We start from the raw sequence: 22,050 nt of genomic DNA, 5'->3' as shown, positions 1-22,050 counted from the left end.
CATTCTCTGCAAATGTTAGCGTGACAGCTGGGCCCAGAAAGGCCGCCAGGTGTCAGACTGCTTGGACCAGGCTGTGGCCCGCTCGCTGCCTGTCTCCCTCCACCTTAGGAAAGATCCCATCTCACCAGCACAGCAGTCAGACGGCTCAAGCCTCCACAGGTCTGACAGTCCTGGTTTACATCTCTACCTGAAAATGGTGCAGGGGGGAGGCAGGCTTCAACCACAGCACAGCCAGGCCCCTGCCCGAGGACGGTACAGACTGGGTGTCCTCACCGGTGTCAAGAGTCCTCAAGGGGACCCCTGGGGCCTTACTCATACAGTGTGGCGGGTGGTAGGGCAAAGTGAAGAGGCATTTCTGCATTTCACCCCGCCTACACCTGCACCCCTGCACCTGGGTGGCCCTCGAGTTAACAGCAGTACTGTGCAGGGATGAAGGCACCGAGGCATGTCACACAACCATTGGGGACCGGCTGGGGCAGGGATGTCCCTAAGTGAGTTCTAACTGCCCCAACAACCTGACCAAGCTACAGCCAGTGCCAGGGCGGCAGGTATCCCTGCCAGTGCTGAGCACACACTATCCCCCAGAGCATGTTCTGATGAGTGAGAGGCCCAGCCTGAGCCTCACAAGGCCAGTCAGTGTGCTGGGGGGAGGGGGGGTACGCGGCACTGAACGGGGAGCCCAGGAGTGAGGGGAAGTAATAGAAATATATTGCTGCAACTTGCCCTGCACTGCTTGAACAAAGAATTAACACATAAAAGGCACACACTGCTCCAGGGTTAAACACAAAGGAACCACAATTCACTGCACGTGCTTTGTAGCAACTTAAGAGTTACAGAAGAGATCACACTTCAACTTCAGGAGGTGAAAACAAGAGGTTTTTCTCTTTTTTGCTGCTTTTGTTTTCTTTCCTTTTTGTTCTGTATGTTCATTTACCGATCTTTAGGAATGTAAGGAATGGAGGGACAAGGATAAATGCAACAATGGGACTCACTGGACACTATGTTGAAAATGAACGATATAACATGTGGGTGGGATAGTGGGATGGGAGGGAAAAGCCAGCAGCGAGGGAAAAGGTGACGCTATCAGAAAAGAAATGTGCTCGGGGCTGGGGGTTTAGCCCAGCAGAGGGGCGCCCACCTGGCACACGCAAGGCCCTGGGTTCAGTCCTCAGCCCTGGAGAAAAAAAAAGAAAAGAAAAGAAAAGAAATACGCTCTTTACCTGACTTACATAACTGCAACCCTTCTGTACATCACCTTTACAATAACAATTAAAAAAAATCAAAAAGGAGATCATGCTTCAGTTTGTGGTAAAAGGGATGGCTGTAATTTGAAGGGCATTTTTATTAGCTTCAGACAGGGCATATTAGAAACCAAGAACAATACTGCACACCCAGATACATGCTTGGTAATGCTCACTGAAGGAGGACGGGGGACACACACCCTTCCTAGGTCGGCGCTTACCACAGAAGCTGTGGCCCGTGTCTGGAGCATCTCCTGCCGTGGAAGAGGGCTCTGGGGTGTGGGAAGGAAGAGGTCTCAGGAGCTGGAGCTGCTGTGAGCTCCCACAGAAGAAGGGCAGAGGTAATCCTGAACTTCCCAACATCCACCCAGCTTACACATCGGATGACGGAAGTTCTCAGAAAAGGGGTGGCATAGTTAAGCTTAGGGTCTTGGATGAGCATTTTCTATAGTTCTTGCTGCTGTTTTCCTACTGACCATCTTCAGTACATTCTGCCTTCCAAAGCCTGAAGCATGGGTGACGGTGTGAGAACCTAGCTCTTCTGGGAGAGTGGTCAGTCTGTAGGGCAGCGCCAAAGACTGCGTGTCCCGAGGAGCGTGCCCTTCTTCCTGGAGTCCTACCTCTCTGCAGATGGTCTAAGAACGAGGATGTCCTCACCCCACTAGACACTCTCTTTGTCATATTTAGTAAATTCCACTAAGACTGCTGACTCTGACATTAATTTCTTCCTCCTCCTTCTAGGAAGCACAGTTAAATACAGTGGCTTCTTTTATTTCCTGACAGGGGACCATGTCCCACTGCAGGATATCCTGAAGAGCCTGTCATGGAGACAGGGCGGGTCCTGGTCCTATCAGGGGTGGTGTCCACAGAGGCAGTGAGACCTGGTTGCAAGCTGGCTTGCCCCAGGCTAGAAGCAGCTTTTCACCCAGACATTTACCTTCACTTCAGATTATACGAAGAAAGCAACAGAGACAGCTTTAAAAGGAATGCTTCCCCTGGAAAAACCACAGGGTTGCAAGCATTAGTTTTAGATTAGTTGTGAATCTAGTTTTAAGGAAAAATAGATATTTTAATGTATTAAAACATTAAGTTGAAATAAGGGCTAAAATTAACCTGGGTATTAATTCATTTTCAAGGGAAAATCATTCCGCCATGGGTGCTACAGTCTCACGTCTCAGTATCAAGAGCAGATTTAGGCAGAGCGGCAGCGAAAGATAATCATTAAAATCTTCTAGCAAGAGAAGAAACCTTAAGACACTACAAACTTCTACGGCTGCACAAGCATCTTTCCTAAGGTTTCCTCCAGACAGATTCTGCTCCTGCTCACAGACGTGCTTCCAAGTCCCTTCTGAAAGCCGGCCCCGTTCAAATTCCGAAACATGCCAGCAGAACAGAGAGGCCTTGAGCAGGGAGGCAAGCGGCCCGAGACAGAGACACAAAGCAGTCTGCCCCAGAAAGCACTTCTGCAAGGCCTGCAAAGTCCCTCACCTCCTCGGACAACAAAAGCTGAACGAATTACCTCTCCTCTCAGAGCGCCTCTTGCGCCTTCTTTTGTAGCGACGCCCCCCGACGCTGAAGAAGGCCCCCATGCTCAGAGCTCCCAAGCCGAGCGACACCGCACAGGCTGACGAGTGGCTGCCAGCCCCGGCCAGTGCCAGGCTCATCCTGTGTTCCTCAGTCACTCGGCAGTAACGCAGCGGACTGCTTCAGCGCAGGCAGCTGGGACAAGAGCCACCCTGCCGGCAGGCCATAAGCGACCCACCGCTCCTCTGCCTGGGGCTCGTGCATCAAACTGCAGAAGTAGGCAGAATTAGGTTGCACGGGGCCCGAACACACAACGACTTCCTACACCACCCAGAAAGTGGCATGTGACAGTTAACCCTCCAATGCAGACACAAAGCACCGCCAGAGAGAGAAGTGCCATGCCTGCAAATCTTCCTTCTGAGAAACAGATAGCCTATCCAAGTCCTGTTCACAGAAGTCCCTGAAACAATGAAAGGAAACCATCAATAGGAGCACAGCTGAGAAATGAAGCTGCAGACAGTCACAGGTGACCGCAGAAGGTGGAACACTGGTCACTCAGGGAGTGCACACAAGGCAGGTGCACGGTAAGGACATCCTGTTGAGTTCTAGGAGGAAAACACCTGGCACCTGCAAGCACCGCCCCCAAAAGTCATTTATGGGTGCTGGAGAGTGGGGTACACATATGCTCTCTATGCCAGGCTCTTGAGGGCAGAGGTGAGAGCCAGCTCCTTTGAACTTTCCAGTACACCCAGCACACTCTGACCACCAGGCGCCTCCTGTGTGCATGTGTGCAAAGATGCACACAGACATGCACACGTGTGCACAGCACACAGCGCCTCTGTCACTCAGGATCTAGCATTCACTGCTGGCACAGTAAAGCCCACAGCCCTTGGGGTTCTCAGGTCCAGATACACACTGAGCTGGAGCAGGCCCCCCGCAATCCGGCCGGCAGGGAGACCGACACCAATGCTCTGCAGCAGCTCTCGGCGGAGGATGTGACCGAAGGAAGTGTGCAGGTAACTAACAAGCCAATCAAATCCTCTCCCACCCCCTGTATCACCTTGCGCAAGGAGACACCCCCTCTGGCAGCACCCAGCATCCAGGTTCCTACAGGCTGCACACACAGCACAGTACTTACGACAGCCACACACAGAACCCAAGGACTTTGGCCATGGTAAGGAACTCGTTTTTTAAGAGCTGTGTGTGTAAATAGCTGGGTGTAGTGGTTTTTAGAATCCTAGCTGAAACTCAGAAGATCACAGTTCAAGGCCAGCTAGGGCAATAAAGTTCTTGAGACCCCTTGCAACCAATAGGCTCACACCTGCCTTTATGGGAGGCTGAGATGCGAAGGATCAAGTTCTAGTCCAGCCCAGCAGAAAAGTCCACGAGACTCCAGCTCAATCCAAGAACCTAGACGTGGTGGGCAAGTGCTTACCACCCCAGCTGCCAGAGGAAGTGTAAAACAGGAGCTTCTGTGTCAAAATAATCACTGTATAAACGGGCTGCGGGTGTGGTTCAGTGACAGAGAGCCTGCCTAGCAAGCACAAGGCCCTGAGTGTAAATGCAGTACCATCACCAACAGCAAAAGAAGTGTGTGCTCAGACGTGTTCTGTGTGAGCACTGCACGCCTGTGCAGAAGGCAGATGGACAATGCACAGTTGGTGAACAGTCTCTTGAGGTTTTGTGCAAAGTTACTAAAATCACCTAACCAAACATTCAAAGTATGAAATTTAAAATTCTGCTCTACTTAAATAATTAAACATCGATATAAACTTATTTATATTTTACCTCTTTTAGCATTTTTCTTAAAATATGAAAAATTATCCTGAGTGTTTTGCTTTTTTATCTATGTAAATTTTTGATAGAAATATATGGAAACTTTATAGACTTTGAATTATATATTTTATTTTTAATTCTTTAGATGACTTGGCCACTTTTTTCTATAAAGGGTCAGATTATAAATATTTTAGACTTCATGACCTTATGTCTCTGTTGTACTTTTTGTCTTCTCATTCTTTTTAAACTCTTTAAATGTGTAAACACTATACAAAAACAGGCTGTAGTGTGTCAGCCAACCTTGCTTTAGGTTGTCTCTAACAATAACAACAAAAATTGCTTGAGAAGTTTTAGTATGAAGTGTAAAGATTCTGCCAAAATGAAAAACAAACGAGCAATTTCATGGCATAAATACACACTCACTTATAAGTGATGTTTGGATTCTGCTACGCGTCCAAGCAGGAGTGGCTTTTCAGCAGGATGCAGTTGTTACAAGGTGACAACTCGAGTTACTTGTCTTTGCTATTTTGCCAACTTTCAGTCAAATTAAAAACCATAGTTTTGTATTTATTTTTCCATCGTGATGGGTATTTGTCAAAGAAGAACAGAACCACTGCCGGGTGCTGGAGGCTCACACCTATAATTCTAGCTATTCAGAGGGCTAAGATTTGAGGATTATGGTTCAAAGCCAGCCTGGGCAGGAAAGTTTATGAGACTCTTATTTCCAATTAATCACAGAAAAAGCCAGAAGTGGCACTGTGGCTCAAGTGGTAGGGTGCTAGCCTTGAGCAAGTAGGAGCTCAAGGACAGTACCCGAGCCCAGAGTCTGAGCCCCAGGACTGGCAGGAAAAAAAAAAAAAGAAAGAAAGAAAGAAAACCACTGTTTTCATAGTGTGCTGGCTCAAGTTAGGTCTTTCAAATACTCAGACAGGCCCTGGCTGCAGCTCTCCGGTCTCCAGCCCCACCCTACAATGCTGGGGCCACCTGAAGGTGGGCGTTGCAGACAACAGGCCAGGACACAGCCCTGTTGCGGAGATGACGATGGCTCACCACGTGCACGGCCGTCCGCTCACGCCTGGCCCTCGCTCCGACACGGTGGTCAGCGTGCACCAGGGGTGCTCTGCATGCAGAGAGGCAGGAGGGGTTGGGTCGTCTGCCGGCAGCGGCACAGGCAGAGGACAGAGGAAGCAAGGGCTCCTGGGAGCCAGGCGGAAGTGTGGCTCTCCAGGAAGCTGCTCGGAGGGCTCTTCAGGCTGAACTTCACCCTGCGGCCACAGCGGCCACACACTCGCATCTTGCACTGGACAGTGAAGTGGGCAGGGCATGGGGAAAGGGGCTGGTGGAAGTCGCAGCCAGGCCAATGAGGTAGGGGTAAAGGAGAGAAACACGTGCCCAGGCAAAGAGCAGCAGGATGGGCTGGGGCGCACGCCCTGTCACTTGCAGCTCTGGGACATCACTGACCTCTTGTGGGCTTGTGGCTCTGGATGGCTACACAGCAGTCTCCTCCCTCACCTCCCAGTAGGTCTGAGTCACCTGTGACCTCTTCTCTCACCCAATTGCATACAGCACAAACCTTCCCCGCACACACCACGATGTCACTGTCAGAGAGCCCCGGAATGGAGCCCATGTGCCTGAGCTCTGCTGAACCGTGGCCGCTCCCCACCCAGTGGGGTGCCCACCCTCACCACAGGCACCTCGGGGCTGCAAGGGACTGGCCCAGGACCGAAGTCTGTATATGTTCAAGCCCCTCCCACAAAGCGGAATGGCATCATATGCAATCAGCATTCTCCCCTATACTTTATAAATACCTCCACATCAATTCTCATACTCAGTGCAACGTAATGCTATGTAGTTGTTACACAGTATTGTTTAGGAGTGTCAAGAAAGACAGTCTATGTACATCCCGTACAGATGTATTTTTGCAAAAATGTTCAGTCCAGGGTTGGCGTCCATGGGAGCAGAACCCCAGATATGATGGGGTTTAGTAAAAGTGAGTGCTTCAGGGCCTAGTATGACAGCCACGAGCTGTTACTTGGCCTGAATTCCCTAGGTGCAGCTTGCGTGCTGCCAGAAGTGTGGGGCCCATAAACACAAGAAGAAAGGAGGAGGGGTGGGACAGAAGCAGAGACACTCACTCACACTGGGTAGAGTGGGGTCCTCTTTTATGATGACAATGGCCACGCCAGGCAGTCAGCACCGCACCTGCAGCCCTGCCCACCGCAGTGAGCAAGGAGCAGGCAGAGGTGCAGGAGCCACTGCGGTGTGAGGCTCCTCAGAGGACAGAAACAAAGACAGAAGTGTTGGGAGGGGCTGGGGGGGCGCCTGGGGCAGCCAGCTGGGCTCACAGGCCGGGCCTTGGCACCAGAGCCACCTGGCCACGGTGAGCCTGTGGGAGGCTGTGGAACACACTGGGCCAACTGTGGGCGCAGTCTGGCTACGCCCCTCCTTGGCTGCTGGTGTTTCTCTGTGCCCCCAGGAGCCCGGCCTGCAAGAGACAGATGACCCATTTTGGTAAAAGTATTTGGAAACCATCAACCAGTCTAAGGAGCTGGCTTTACAGCTTCCTCTACGAGCCTCTGTGGACGCAGCCCTGGCTGGAGTCACACTCTTGAGCTTGGCTCCCTACTGGGAGCTCCACATCTACCATGAGGTTCAGGCAGAGGACACAGCTCCAGCCCAGCAATTCAACCAAGAAACCACATTCAAAAGGAAAACAAATGTGCTTTGACTGTGTTAATAAGAAACAAGAAAAGCTCTCTGGAGCTGCTCCATGAAGTCACTGACTATATTTAGCTCTCTGTGGGGGCTTGTATGGTTTTTCAACGAATCCCTGCAATGCATCAGACAGTGAGGGATGACCACACACTGCTCGTCACCAAACCCACAAAGCTGTGCTCATCGAGTTGCTCGGCAGACCAGCACCGTGGCCTGACCCGCCCTGGGCAGGGAGGCACTGGCAGGGCCCACGCCCACAGGCAACAGCCAAAATGGAGTCTCCCTGGAGTGACCAAACCAGGCCAGAGAATGCTGGGAAGAGCCAAAGCTCTGGGGTCTCTCTGGGTCAGAGAGCACGCTACACTGATGTAGCCCTACGTGGTCCAGACCAAGACAACCATGGGCTAAGAAAAGATAAGACGGATGGCAAAAAGCTATTTGGAGCCTGAATTCTCAGGACAAAACGATGGTGGGGACGATCAGGAGTCTGAGGAGTGGCTCTCCCCGGGCGCTGTGTGCTGGTATTTCCACGGTCTGTTCCTTCTGGAAGCTGAGCTCAGCAGGTTTCACTCCTCTACACCCCCACTCCTCAGCTCTGGACAGAGGGGCTTCAGAGCACAGGCCACAAGGCCAGGGCCAGTTAGAACCAAGTGTCCTGGCCACTTCCCATCCCACATTTCCCAGACAAGGTCCAACTGATAGTTCTGAGATAGAAAAATAGCATTTCCCACCTTGACTGCACCCCTATCTAAAAGACAAAAAAAAAAAATCAAGGCTGGGCACTTCAATGTGTTCACGCTACTCAGGGGCTGAGAGCTGAGGATCACGATTCAATGCCAGCCTGGTCAGGAAAGTCCAAGATATTATCTCTAATCAAATACCCCCCAGAAGGCTAGAAGTGGAACTGTGGCTCTAGTAGTAGAGCACTAGCCTTGAGCAAAAAAAGCTTAGGGACAATGTCCAGGTCTTGAGTTCAAGCCCCAGGACAGGTACCAACAAAATTTAAAAACAAAAATAATTACATTCAGGCACATCCCAATTCGTGAATTCAGATGTAGTATTTATAAAAGGCAAAACCTACAAAGCCCTTCCATGCTCCCATATTTAAACATCCCAGTGTGTGAGGCAGGTGTGTCAGAAGCTACCTCATGGTCTCATGGGAGTCCCTCAAGCCTATGAATGGGACACACCAAAACCACACAGAGGCGGCTGCCTGCCCCCAGCCCTCCCACGCTGCCCTCTGCCCTCTGGCAAGGCCCTCACACCATCCTGCTGGAAAGGCAGTGTCCTGCACTCTCTCAGACAATGTGTGTGTTCAGCTGGCATACATGCATCAAGCCCATTATATTAACTGTGTCCTTGTACTTGCTGCTTTAAGATTGGGGTCCTTTGAGACAGAGGAGGGACTAGCCTTTCCAGAGCTGGTGCTCGAGGGGCTTTTATGTAAATGTGAGTTCTTATAGATCTACCCTCAGGCACTTAGCCGGGGTAGATACCAGGTGACAAAAGACCTCCCCAGAGCCCAAAGCCCTGGCATGATTTGGAGCAACTGCGCCTGACACTGTCCCAAGCCCTGCTCTCCCTGGTAACCTTCGGCCACGGACTGGCGTGAGGGCTCTGCAGAGCCTGGGTAGGGCTGTATGCCTCTCTTTTAGGGAAGGGAAAGCAGTGCCCACCCCTGCTGGTAGACTGGCTAGTGGGTGCCACTACCTGGTCTCCTCCAAGGGGCATGGTTCTCCAGATTTCCCCAGTTTAACACCACTAGGTCGGCTGGGGGATGGAAAAGCGGGGAGCCCTCTAAAGCACAGAGACGTTTTGGATGAGCACACTGCGCAGTCTTGTTCGGAATCTACTCCACGCCCCTGAGAACTAGATGAGGTGGCTCCACATGCACTGTCTCCACCTCACGAAGCTGTCCCTGCACAGCAAGTCTTCCCAACAAGTATGGTGTCCTTTTTGCTTTTTTTGAAAGACAGAGTGACTTTGACTCTAAGAGGGCAACCAAGCTGTGAGCAGCAGCTGCGTGAACGGGCAAGGCGTGGCGGGCACTGGCAGACCCAGTATGTGCTGACTGCAGAAGCCGTGCCCTTCGCCCACCGACCATGTCTTCTCATTCTAGTCTTCTTCCCATTTCTTTCTAATACCTTTAGTATTCATTAAGAGAAAAACATACAGCTAGAAGCCTGGCCACTGAGCATCGGAATCAACCCTCTGGGCACCAGCATGTCTTCTAGAACCACCTCACTGACACTTTACTTCAGAGTCCTGTTTCTCAATTTTAAACGTGCACCTAATTCATCTTCAGCTACCATGTCTGCAAGTTAAGAACTGTTTAATTCTAGGAGATGGCCATAAATAGCCATATACCACTGAGCATTTGACATTCCAGGGAGCTAATTAATTTTATTTTTATCTATATCCTCAGAGTAAAGGTTCTAAAAAATCTAATGTTCCTAGAATATTAATTGAAGAAAACAACTCTTAAAAAATCTACTCTTTAAGAAGAAAAAAGTGTTCATTCTGTTAGAACTCTAAATTGTCATTCATTATTTATATTACATTCATTTAAATGAACTGTAGAGGCGGGAATGAGGGAGATCAAGGAAGGGGTGACGTGGACCAAGAAGCGCTGTTCTCACACCTGACAGGGAGCTCCCACCCCTCACCACTTAAAAATAAAATGCCAAAAAACCAAGAAAGCATAATATTCCTCAATATACTATCAAAACACCTCAGAAACATCTACCAGAAAGAAACACATAAAGCTTTCCTCTGTATAAGTCATACTTACTGAGCTCCGATGGAGAGCTGGGTCTATCCTGAGTGTCTGAACGTCAGTAAACAATATTTACGAGCAGCTGCTTCGTGGAGCTTCTTAAGTGAGTTTAATCCCTATTTACACACACTCGCATAATCACACTCACACACAAACTGTTCCTAGTTTAATTTTGAGGATTTATGAATGGGATTTTTTTTACTGATTTCTTTTTCTGTTTGTTCACTGGTAATATATAGAAAAGCTAACAGTTTTTGTATATTAATTTTGTATCCTGCTACTTTGCTGAAAATGTTTACAAGTTCAGAAGTTTTCTGGTTGATTTCTTAAGGATATTTTAGGTATAAAATCATTTGATAGACTACTTTAGTTATAAGACCCTATCATCTGCAAATAGGAATAACTTAACATCATTTTTCCTATTTGATTCCTCTTTATTTCTTTCTCATCTTACTGTTCTAGCTAGAAATTCTAGTGTTCTATTGAATAGGGAGTCCCCAGGGGAGTGAACACATTTAGCGAATCTTGACTTTAGATGAAATGGTTTTAACTTTTCCCCATTTAGTACAATGTTGGCTGTAGGTTTGTTATACATATATGTTTTCCTTTGTGCTAGTACTGGGTTTTGAGTGGCTTGAGCTCTTGCTTGGCTTTCTTGCTCAGAGATGGCACTCTATCACTTGAGCCATACCTCCACTGTGGCTATTAGCTGGCCAAGTTTCATAGACTTTTCTACTGAGGCTAGTTTTGAACCTTGATCTTCCAGGTTTTCTACATCCTGAGGATCTAGATTTGCAGGAGTGAGCCATCATTGCTTGTCCATATAAATGTTTATTATACTGAAGTATATTCTTTCTATTCCTAGTTTCTTCACAGCTTTTGTCATGAAAGGATGCTGGATTTTGTAAAAGTGGGTTTTTTGCATCTACTGAAATGATCATGGGGTTTTTATCCTTGATTCCATTTATGCATTGTGTTCATTGGTTGGTGCACATTGAACCATCCCTGTATCCCAGGAATGGAACCAACTTGCTCATGGTGTGTGTTCATTTTAATGTTATTAAATTCCATTTGTATTTTGTTGAGGATTTTTTTGCATGTATGTTAAACAAGAAAATTGGTTTATAACTTTTTTGTTATGTCTTTACTCACTTTTGTTTTTAGGGTAATACTCGCTTCATTAAATGAGTTTGGTAGTATTCTTTGTATTTTTTTTCTTAACGGTTGAAGAGCACTGTTTCAGTCTTTCTTTAAAGATCTGGTGCAGGAAGTGGTGCTGTAGCTCAAGTGGTAGAGCGCTCGCCTTGAGCTGAAGAGCTGAGGGACAAGCGCCCAGGCCCAGAGTTCAAGCCCCACAACTGCCAAAAAAAATAAATAAATAAAAAATAAAGATCTGGTGCACTGTTTTTTTTGTTGTTGTTGTTTTGTTTTGTTTTTGTTGGTCGTGGGGCTTGAACTCTGGGCCTGGGTGCTGTCCCTCAGCTCTTCAGCTCAAGGCGAGCGCTCTACCACTTGAGCTACAGCAACACTTCCGGTTTTCTGGTGGTTTATTGGAGATAGGAGTCTCATGGTCTCTCCTGCCCGGGCTGGCTTTGAACCGCGATCCTCAGATCTCAGCCTCCTGATTACAGGCATGAGCCACCAGCGCCCGGCTGGTGCACTGTTAACTTGTTCATTTGGAATGATTTTCTGATGAAAAAATGTGTCATTATAATCTGTCCTTCTGGCATTGGAACTTCATAATTTATGCTCTCCCTTTTTCTTTCTCTTCCTCTTCCCCTCCTCTTCTCTCCTCCTTTCCTTTTTCTCTGTCTCTATTTCTGTCTTTGTCTCTCTCTCTCTCTCTCTCATGCCCTTATTGTGTTTTGGTATCAGGATAATACTGACTTCATAGAATCAGTCTGGTAGTTTTCCTTCCCTTTCTGTTTCATGTATTTGTTTGAAGAGCATTGTTAGTCATTAAAGGTTTGGTAGAAACCAGAAATGAATCCATCAGGTCTTCTGCTTTTCTTTGTTGGGAGGCTCTTTATTACTGTTTCAATCTTGTTTATTATGTGTCTGTTTAAGTGGGTTTTATCCACTTTGTTCAATATTGGTAGGTCTTAGGCATCTAGAAACGTATCCACTTCTTTATTTCCAGACATGTAGATCAATAGAAAAGAAAGAAACTCACACAACTAGTTATCTTTTTTTTTTTAAAACAAAGGAAACAAAGACATCCACTGGAGAAAAGACAGTCTCTTCAACAAGTGGTGCTGAGAAAACTGGGCAACCACAAGCAGATCACTGAGACAAGACCTTCAAGCCTCACCACGCACAGAATCAAAATGGATCAGACACCTCAATGCAAGTCCTGAAACTCTGAAACTACTACAGGAAGATACAAGGAAAACACTTGAAGATAAAAAATTAGAGTCAATTAGTTTCTGGACAAGACTCCAATGGCCCAGGAAATAAAAGCAAGAATTGACAAATGGGATTGTATCAAATTAAAAAGCTTCTGCACATCAAAGGAAACAATTACCAGAATAAAGAGATAGCCTACAGAATGGAAGAAAATATTTGCAAGCTATTCATTGGGTGAAAGATTAACACTCAGAACACAAACACCAAAAGAACAAATAACCAATAATAAATGACAAATGAACAGGAAAGTCCCCAAAATGGCTAATACATGAAAAAGTCTTCAACATTCTGAGCTATGAAGAAAACACAAACAAAATGACACTGAGATCCCATCTTTCAACAGTCAGAATGGCTACTATTAAGAAAACAAACAACAAATGCTGGCTAGGATGTGTGTGTGGAACCCTTACATACTTTGTTGGTTGGAATGTAAATTAGTACAACCACTATGGAAATCCTCAAAGAGCTACTCTAAAAGTTCATCAAAAAGCTAAAAATAGAACTACTGTAGGATGCTGCTATACTATTCAGACATCTCTCCAGAGGTATGTAAGGTCAACACACAAGAGAGACACCTATACACCCACGTTTTAGTAACATTGTTTCACAACAGTCAAGCTAAGGACTCAGCCAAAGATGCTCAACTGATGAATGGATAAAATGTGATATGTATATATATAAATATATATATGTACATATATATACATGTATATACATACTCACAGTGAATGCACATACACATAGTGAAGTATTCTTCAGCCATAAAGAATGACATTATGTCCCTTTGCAGAAAAGAGTATGGAACTGAAGATCATTGCACTGAGCAGGACAAGCCAAGCTCAAAAGCTCAAATATCATATGCTTTTGCCTATGTGCAGAATCTAAACCTAAAGTGATCATGATAGTAATAATAGTAGGGCATGTGCATAAAAGGAGGGGTATTTGGGAAGTGGAAATCAGTGGAAAGGAGAGGATACTGGGGAATGAGTACGAAGTATGTTTTACACGTGCACACATGCGTGTACACACAGACTATAATACTGTATAACAAAACCTCCTAACCAGTGAACAGGGTAGAAGGAGGGTTAAGGACAGGTAGTAGAGGGGTGAAGCAGTTTGAATAGTGTTTGGAAGGGAGTAGAAGGAAGATTATGGGAGTATAGCAGAGGGGTGAATCTGACCCAAGTGCATTTTTCATATTTACAGAAATGTCATAATATGAATGTGTGCTAATAAAATAAATAGGTAAAGCTTAGGTATTGAAATGTCACCCTTGCCTCACTACAAATGAAACAAATACAAACTTTGGTTCATCTACTTGCTAAAATTGCTACTTATTCAGAAGTAAATAGTACTTGCTAGCTTTTCCTAAAGTTTAACTCATTGCCTACTTGAAATGTAAGCTACGGTAGAAGTGTAAAACTGTATCCACACCAACTGTACAGGCACGGCGGCAGTTGTTTAAGTAGGAACAGGCTCTGGCAATCTGGAAGCCCCTCTTCTGTACCCTGATACAATCTATTACAGTAAACACATTAAACAGGGAGCCAGGTCAGGCGCAGTAAGTACTCCTCCCACACCTCCTGGGTCCTCTGCCCAGGTCCCAACTTTGCGGAATTGAATGAACCCAACCACTTCACAGTTAGTGACTAGCTACCTTGTCTTCCAAGCGATCCTCCAGCACCACCTGCTGTCTGCATAGTGCCACGGCAGGGACCTGCAGGGCAACCAGCCAGAGGGCGGGCCAGCTCCTCACCACCCACAGGCCACACGGTCAGTGGCAGGCCAGCAGGAAGCAGAGGTGGCTGCTTGTTGGTCAGAATGTGTTACACTGTACCAGAGGTCTCCCATCAAGGGTGATGCTACGAACTGACAATGAGCCCCCAATAAACACAGGGAAAGACACGAACAAAACTTCCAGGAAAAAGTCAAAATATGAATGAAGGTTTCAGTCTCATTTGAAATAGAAAATATATGAATTTCAGCCGGGCGCCGGTGGCTCACGCCTGTAATCCTAGCTACTCAGGAGGCTGAGATCTGAGAATCACGGTTCAAAGCCATTCCGGGCAGGAAAGACCGTGAGACTCCTATCTCCAATAAACCACTAGAAAACCGGAAGTGGCGCTGTGGCTCAAGTGATAGAGCGCTCGCCTTGAGCTGAAGAGCTGAGGGACAGCACCCAGGCCTAGAGTTCAAGCCCCACGACCGACAAAAAAAAAAAAAAAAAAAAAAAAAAAAGAAAATATATGAATTTCAAGAATGAGTGGAATGGGCTCCAAAAACCAAATGGGTGATCCAGAAATAAATGGAGACAAAGACAGGGAAACGTGGCTCTCCCTCAACAAGGAGCCAGGCCACCAGGGGCCAGTGTCTATATCTCGAGGCTGTGCGTGCTAATTCCTTCACTTCCCACAGCCACCGCTGCCCGGGGAGGGGCTCCATCAGAAGGATCCACACACCCAGGATGCAGAGCTGCCCAGGGAGGCCCCCCAGCAGAGGGGCAGCATGCAAGGCCCAGAGCTGCCCAAGCTGAGAGGACAGCACACGGAGAGCAGTGCCATGCTCAAAACGGCGCTGTCCAATCATAAAGCCTCTGCAACCAGGGTAACGAAGGCTACTTGCAGGCTGGGGTGCACCTGAGAAAATAAAGCCAGTAACTCTGAAGCTCGGTGGTAGAAATGGAGGGGTATGTGGTAGTGCTCAGCACAGGCAGGTCAGGACTCGGGTCAGGGCTTGGCACCTGATCGGGGAGCTTAGGGTGGCACAGCAGGATGCAGGGCGAGGGGGGCACAGCCCACACGGAATGAGGCAGTCTCACCAGCCAAGGAGCACCAAGCAGAAGCAGCCAAGGGCCCAGGTGGCCAAACCGGCCCTAGCCAGGCTCTTCCCTGCCTCCTGCCAGGGACCAGAGTTACAGAGCATATGGTCTACTTTGTGGCTACGCTGGCTGCAGGAACCAGCTCTGCCCAGGGAAGAAAATAAGCTGAAAGCTTCTGGAATGTCCCTGGCGAAAGGGCCGGCCCCATAAGCCACCTCCCTGTTGTGCCTGGAGCTGCAGCAGCTACACTGCCACGGTGAGGGAATAACTACTTATAAGAATGGCAGAAACACCAAAGCCCAACATAGCTGATTTCTGTACCAACCTTGGAAAAAACTTCCTTTGGATTCCTTGTGACGTAAAACATGAACAAATCTCAGTTTAGACAGGACTGGAGATGTTTTCTGGCCCTTCCAATTGAAGGTATTCCATGACACAGGCAGAGAAGGTGGGGAAGGGAGCAGGCTGACCCTTCTGTCTCTCAGTGCAGTCAGCAGTGACGTTTTCAGCTGAGGAGCCAAGGTCAGCAGTGTGGCGTGAAGAGCGGGAAGGCCCAGTGCAGACCTCTGACTCGGCCCCACGGAAGCCTCACGGAGGACAACTCCGCCTTCCTGCTAATCCGGCAGGCACACAGGGGCGCACATGCACTGCCCCTGGTCCGCCCCAGCACACGGGTCTCGGCAGATGAGCTCACAGCTCATCTGAGATCCCAGGATGAGGGAGCCAAGCAGACTTCATGAGGAACGGTCCTTCCTGTGCTCTGCCCGCTGTGACTCCACCACTGCAGCATGCTAATTCCAGCCACCACCAAAACCAAACAGCTAAAGCTCACTTACACAACCACCAAAGGTTCTGAGGAGGGCAGGGCTGTGGGCTGGCTTTCGTCAAACGCCCTCCAATGTGTCCAATGTGTCCAGATGTGTCCAATCTGAAGGTGCCATTCAGATCAACACTGAAATATACACTGGTCTGGCATGCACATAAGCCTGCCTTGCCAGCCCCTATTCTCATCCTCTCTGACTCACCAGACCCCGCCTTCCAGCCCTGCAGCCTGCCTGGAAAATACCTGCTCAGCCTCTAGGACAGAGCCCCACCCCACAGCCATGAAGCTGGCCTGCCTTGCCCTGCCCCCACCGGCTTGCCTCTCTGCCCGGGACGGGACAGGGACTGTGTGTGTGTGTGTGTGTGTGTGTGTGTGTGTGTGTGTGTGTGTGTGTGTGTGTGTGTGTGTGTGTGTGTGTGTGTGTGTGTGTGTGTGTGTGTGTGTGTGTGTGTGTGTGTGTGTGTGTGTGTGTTGCATGTGCTCAGAGCTGGCTGTGCTGGCCACGTCCACTCCACTGCGGGGGGCTGCACACCAGCACTGGACGAAGCCACCTGCACCACTTCCACAAACAGGGCTTTGCATTTTCTTACCTCTGCTTCATAGACCTTGACTGGACACAAAAGCACAGCTACCCCATGACACAAGAGAAGATCACACCAAGAACAGCTCTCTGCCTGGCCACGTAGTCACGCAGGCCACACGGTCACTCATGCCATGCTGTCACTCACCGCAGCTACCTGACCAGAGACCAAGGAAAGGCAAGCAATAGCTGCGTGGCGGTGCCCCCCCGGGCATGCTGTCACAGGTGGAAGAAGCAGGTGGAGTCTGAAGACTTCCAAGCTGTGCATCCCAGCCAGCGCAGCAGGCGTCACCTGTGCTACCGGGATGAGGGAGGACCATGCTGGGTCTCCACATGTGCCTCTACTGAAGAGTGAACAGACTCTCCGGAGCCTGCAGCTTGGTCTTCCCATTTCTCCTCACGCGTGGTCTCCAGGACACCACGGCCTCTCCTCTGACTGGTCGAGGCCAGGGCACAGAACAGCAAAGAGGAATTCTGGGCAGCTTTCTGCCCCAGTACTGTCCAACCACATGCCTGCTGAGCTTTTCCTTTGTTTTGCACTTCTGTGGATAGCACACTCCAGGGAACTTAAAGCCTCACACGTACACTGGACTCTACCCACCTAGAACACACCAAAACTTAGTGTTTAGACCAAGTTTTACTGAGATGATAATGGTGACAGTGCAGATGATAACACAGTACTAGAAGCATGAGCTCCAGACTTTGGTTGCTCCACCGGCACTCTACTGCTTGGGCCACCTCTCCAACCTTCTTTACTGTTTTTTCTGTCAGTCGTGGAGCTTGAACTCTGGGCCTGGGCACTGTCCCTCAGCTCTTCAGCTCAAGGCTAGCGCTCTACCACTTGAGCCACAGTGCCACTTCTGGTTTTCTGGTGGTTTACTGGAGATAAGGGTCTCATAGATGGTCCTGCCTGGGCTGGCTTTGAACCATGATCCTCAGATTTTAGCCTCCTGAGTAGCTAGGATTACAGGCGTGAGCTACCAGCGCCTGGCTTGCTCTGGTTGTTTTTGAGATAGGGCCTCACTTTTTACCCCAGCCAGCCTAGACAACAATCCTCCTATCTACACTTCCTGCGGTGCCCAGCTGGGTTGAGATGACATATCTCATAAACTTTTTGCCCAGGCTAGCCTGGAATTTCAATTTTCCTAATGCCTGCCTTCTGAGTTGCTGAGCTGATATGAGCCACTGCTGCCCGATGTCAGATTATTTTAAATTCTACATCTACCAGCTTGCCCAGCTGTGGGCACAGTAGGACTGTGTCCCTGTTCAGCACCCTGGTAGCTGCCTCCTCACCCGCCAAATGGTCCCTGTAAGTCCCAACTCTCTAATCCTACCTTGGTCGTGGACTTTCCAATAACCACCCTGAAGCCACACACAAGCTGCTGCCCTAGTGGCTTCACCAGTAAACGAAAGACACCAGCAATCCTCTCACCACTTTGAAGACTCCAAAGGCTACAGTTGTTGAAGAAATGGAAACGGGACAGGAGATATTCCAGTGTCATCCCCGGGCCTCCCTTGGGCACTGGAACACCAGGAGCTGACCACTACAGAGGAGCGTCCACGTGGCGCCCTCCCTCCCTTTCCCATCACCGCTTCCCCATCATCCCAAAGCTTTCCACTGGCCCCTGGAGACACAGCTGCTGTTGACACGGCTCCTTCCCCTGCACACTCCTCCTCAAGAGGAGTGCTGTTCGGGTGGCTCTATGGTGCTAAGGGGCAGTGTAAAGTAGTCTGGTTATCAGTAATCCAGCCCTCCTAGGCTTCTGGGGCCAGCAGGACTGTCCCAGACACAGAGCTGTGTTCTGCACCAAGCGGCTTCCCATTGGTGAAGCTGTCCACAGAGAGCAAGTCCAGACCTGACATTTTGCACACAAGCACCGTGATGCGCTTTACACACAAGCACAGTGACATTCTATATATGACCTGACTATATTTTACACACAAGCACAGTGACATTCTGCGTGTGATCTGTTTTACACACGAACACAGTGACATTCTGTATATGACCTGACTACATTTTACACACAAGCACAGTGACATTCTGTGTGTGATCTGTTTTACACACAAACACAGTGACATTCTGTAGATGACCTGACTACATTTTACACACAAGCACAGTGACATTCTATGTATGAGCCTGACTGTTCTATACACAAGTACAGTGGTATGTTTTACACATAAGCACAGTGATGTGCTTTACATGCAAGCACAGTGACATTCTGTGTATGATCTGTTTGACACACAAGCATGGTGACATTCTGTACATGATTTAATATTTAACACACAAATATGGTGATGAGTGTTCCACACAAGCATGGTAATATTCTGTGTACGACTGGGCTGCTTGACGTGCGAGCACAGTGATGCTCTATGTACACCTGGTTCACAGGATGTAAGGACCGTGTGTGGGAAGAGTGCACCCACCTCTTCTGTGGGTGAGCCTTGCCACAAGCCAGCTCTCAGCTCTAACCTTGTGCTCGTGCACGTCTAGCTGCACTGCCAGCCACTCAGCACACGATGCAGCTGAGTTGCAGGTTTGTATGTTTCCATGTGACTGAAAGGTTTCTTTGGTTTGGTACTGGTCCTGGGGCTTGAACTCATGGGTTCTGTCCCTAAGCATTTTTTCTCAAAGCTAGTGCTCTACTACTTGAGCCACTGCTCAACTTCTGGCTTTGGGGGGGCGGGGCGGGTAATTGGAGATAAGTCTCACAGACTTTCCTGGCTAGGCTGGCTTCAAGTCATATCTCAGCCTTCTGAATAGCTAGGATTACAGGCATGAGCCACCGGCACCTGGCTGGAATTTTTACACATTTTTAAGATTCTCCTTTCACTACATCTGAGCACACTTCAAATTATATGGCTATAATTACATAAGGCAGTATCTTTTATGAACTTCATTTTAAAATGAAGAGTTAAGTTTCTGCTTTGAAAGACTATCTAGCACACAGAGAGGATGAGAAACACCTGGCGAATGCCTCGTGTAAGCCAGAGGCAAACCTCCCTGCAGTCTAGTCATTCACAGGCGGGTGAACACCGCTAGGACTGTGCGGTTCACCCATGGTGTTCCACCTCAGGAGAGCATCTCAGGTGTCAAGATGCAAGAAGCCCAGGCAGCATGGTAAGCTGGCGCAGAGCCAACATGGCCAAGCCAACTTCCAGGCCCAGGTGAGGAATCAGCACGTCAGTCAATCTCTTCTCTCATACTGGCACGTTCAGCCAAGTCTCCTATGCTCACTGTATGTTTCCCAGCCAGAAGAAAGAAAAGAATAAAGCCTCAAACTCTTTGTTGCCGAAATTAGTTCTCATTGTACAGGGGAAAAGCAATAGTTTCTATAGTGCAGCTAACACTTACCCCACATCACCAGCAGGAGGAGACATGCTCCACTGCGCCCTAGCACTACAGCCTCAGCCCTTCATCTCTACTTTCTCAGCATATGCTTCTATGCCTTTAAGAACAATTTATTTGTGCAAAGGATTATGAATAATTCATTTCTCTAGTGCATGTTTACTTTATATAAAAATACTTGCTACTTCACATACTAGGCATAATTAATGCAATGCTTTACTTCTGTGGCATGTTAAAAATAGGCAGTCATAAATTACACTCAACACTGCAACGTGGAACCGTATGTCTTCTTGGGCCCACTGTGGCTCTGGGATGCTGTGCCTTTCAGTAAACTTTGGTTACTGAGAAACTGACTTCATATCACTGATGGGCAGAAAGATGGGTCACAGCCAAATATAAAACTCCACCTGGTATAGTGACAGTAGAAATGACCTTCCCCTTGACCTTCCAACACTCAGATAAGTCTAAGTGGGACCAGTTACTTCTGTGACATTTAAAGGCAAAGAAATAATAAGTAGGGCCTTTTCTGACATGAACTTAAATCCCAGGAGCCAGAGATAGGCACAATGGTGCTCCCTAAACACAGTGACCTCCAGGGCCTACTGGCCACTCCCCTGCACCCACATTTACATCCCTGGGGGCCTCATCTGTCCTCACTGCTCTGCTCCTCGGGCTATGGTGCAGGCCGGCCCTACCCTTGATGTCTGGAAGCTCTAGAGCTGCAGACGGCCTGCGAAGGCAGTCTGTGTTGGTGAGAGAGGGGGAGAGGGGTAAGAGGTCTAGCAGTGCATCAGGGCCTTGCTGGAGCCCAGGGCACGCAGTGTCCCCATGGCCACACTCTGTGTCCTTTCTCTTCCTCCAAACCCAAGAAGAAACTTCCACGGGAATGTCGACTTTGGCAGTCTAGAATTAGGCCATGGTGCTGACTCATGCCCTAGTTGCCAAAACTTAGCACTAAAGAAATTCCCCTGCAATCACCTCAACAGAACAGAACAGCCGGTAAAATCACCTCGTGCCTAGCATGAAGTGCTGACCTCACTTGCAGTGACTGAGGCCAGAGCTGCCGGCACCCATGAGGTGCCTAGAGGGGTTCCCAGGGGATCTGAGTCCACAGCAAGACATGAGTGAACAAGCGTAACCAGTTACTACGGGTCACCAGTAATCTGGACATTATTCAGCGAAATACATGTAAAAGGCAAGGCAAACCACAAGACTTAATTAAGCAGCTTACGTCAAGCAAGTCTTTTTGTTTTTTGTTGTTTTTTTTAAGATAGGGTTTTGCTATGTAGCTAGGTTCAATCAAACTAGAGATCCACCCCCTGCCATGACTGTGCTAGGATTACTGGTATGTGCCATCACACCTAGAATTTGTATCAATCACATTTTATCCAATTCTTATAAGCTTTTACTTACCCTGAAATTTCTTGAGTTTATATTTTTGCTCTGATCCTGAGGCAAAGCTCCTTCTGTGTCAGTAACACTGAGATCACAGCTCAGTAGAACTAAAATAAGTACGATCCACCTGGATGGTACTTCTTCCAACCACACCTGAAGCTCTCCAAGCCCAGCTCAGCAAACTCCATTCTGTGTAAGAAAAAGATTTGGTTACTTGACATTTCACCTCTCAGAACTGAGCTCATCTTGAGACAAGGTTTCACTATACAGCTCAGGCCGGCCCTGAACCCTTGATCCTCCTGCCTCCTGGGTGCTATCATGCACCAGTCAGCAAGCCAAACTCAACGTTGACGTAATTTAATACAAGTTGACATAATTTAAACATGCTCATACAAACTGTAAAGGGGTTACCCAGTGACCAGTCAGCCTTTGTGCCACCGGCTGGCCACAGGCAGGCGGCACGCTAGCTCCCCCCAACCCAGCCGACAGGCGTAGACAGACACCACACCTCCATAAAGGAAGGAGGCCGTCAGCAAAATATTGTACATATTTATTCTCTTCAAAATAAAAGCACCTCTGCAGGTGTATGTGACGGTAGAGAGCAGAAACACACAGCAGGCCTTTGCTCAGCCAGTGCCCACCCTGCCATG

At 48.3% G+C, this 22,050-nt stretch overlaps 2 protein-coding genes across 7 annotated transcripts in view; one reads left to right on the top strand and one right to left on the bottom strand.

Annotated features, from left to right (window-relative positions):
* LOC138808565 (double-stranded RNA-specific editase 1) overlaps positions 1–21,589 on the bottom strand; it is a 66,446-nt gene extending 44,857 nt beyond the window's left edge. For 3 of the 6 annotated variants that reach the window (XR_011366507.1, XM_069994820.1, XM_069994824.1), the window contains exon 1: positions 21,419–21,430. The gene's annotated coding sequence lies outside the window, so the exon portion shown is untranslated. Of the gene's footprint in view, positions 1–21,418 lie in introns of all 6 variants that reach the window. The other 3 variants (XM_069994822.1, XM_069994823.1, XM_069994825.1) reach the window with 1 other exon arrangement.
* The window catches only part of LOC138808583 (uncharacterized), a 47,323-nt gene that overhangs the window by 1,514 nt on the left and 23,759 nt on the right, over positions 1–22,050 (top strand). The window contains exons 2-5 of the mRNA XM_069994877.1: positions 2,045–2,115; positions 2,799–2,929; positions 3,464–3,479; positions 3,668–3,781. Of these exons, the coding sequence (XP_069850978.1) occupies positions 2,045–2,115; positions 2,799–2,929; positions 3,464–3,479; positions 3,668–3,781 (332 nt within the window). The remainder of the gene's footprint in view (positions 1–2,044; positions 2,116–2,798; positions 2,930–3,463; positions 3,480–3,667; positions 3,782–22,050) is intronic.

Source organism: Dipodomys merriami, unplaced genomic scaffold (genome assembly GCF_024711535.1).
Source record: "Dipodomys merriami isolate MVZ:Mamm:240054 unplaced genomic scaffold, mDipMer1.0.p SCAF_456, whole genome shotgun sequence".
Taxonomy (NCBI): domain Eukaryota; kingdom Metazoa; phylum Chordata; class Mammalia; order Rodentia; family Heteromyidae; genus Dipodomys; species Dipodomys merriami.
Note: the sequence above shows the minus strand (reverse complement) of the source record. Positions and strands in the feature narration are given on the sequence as shown.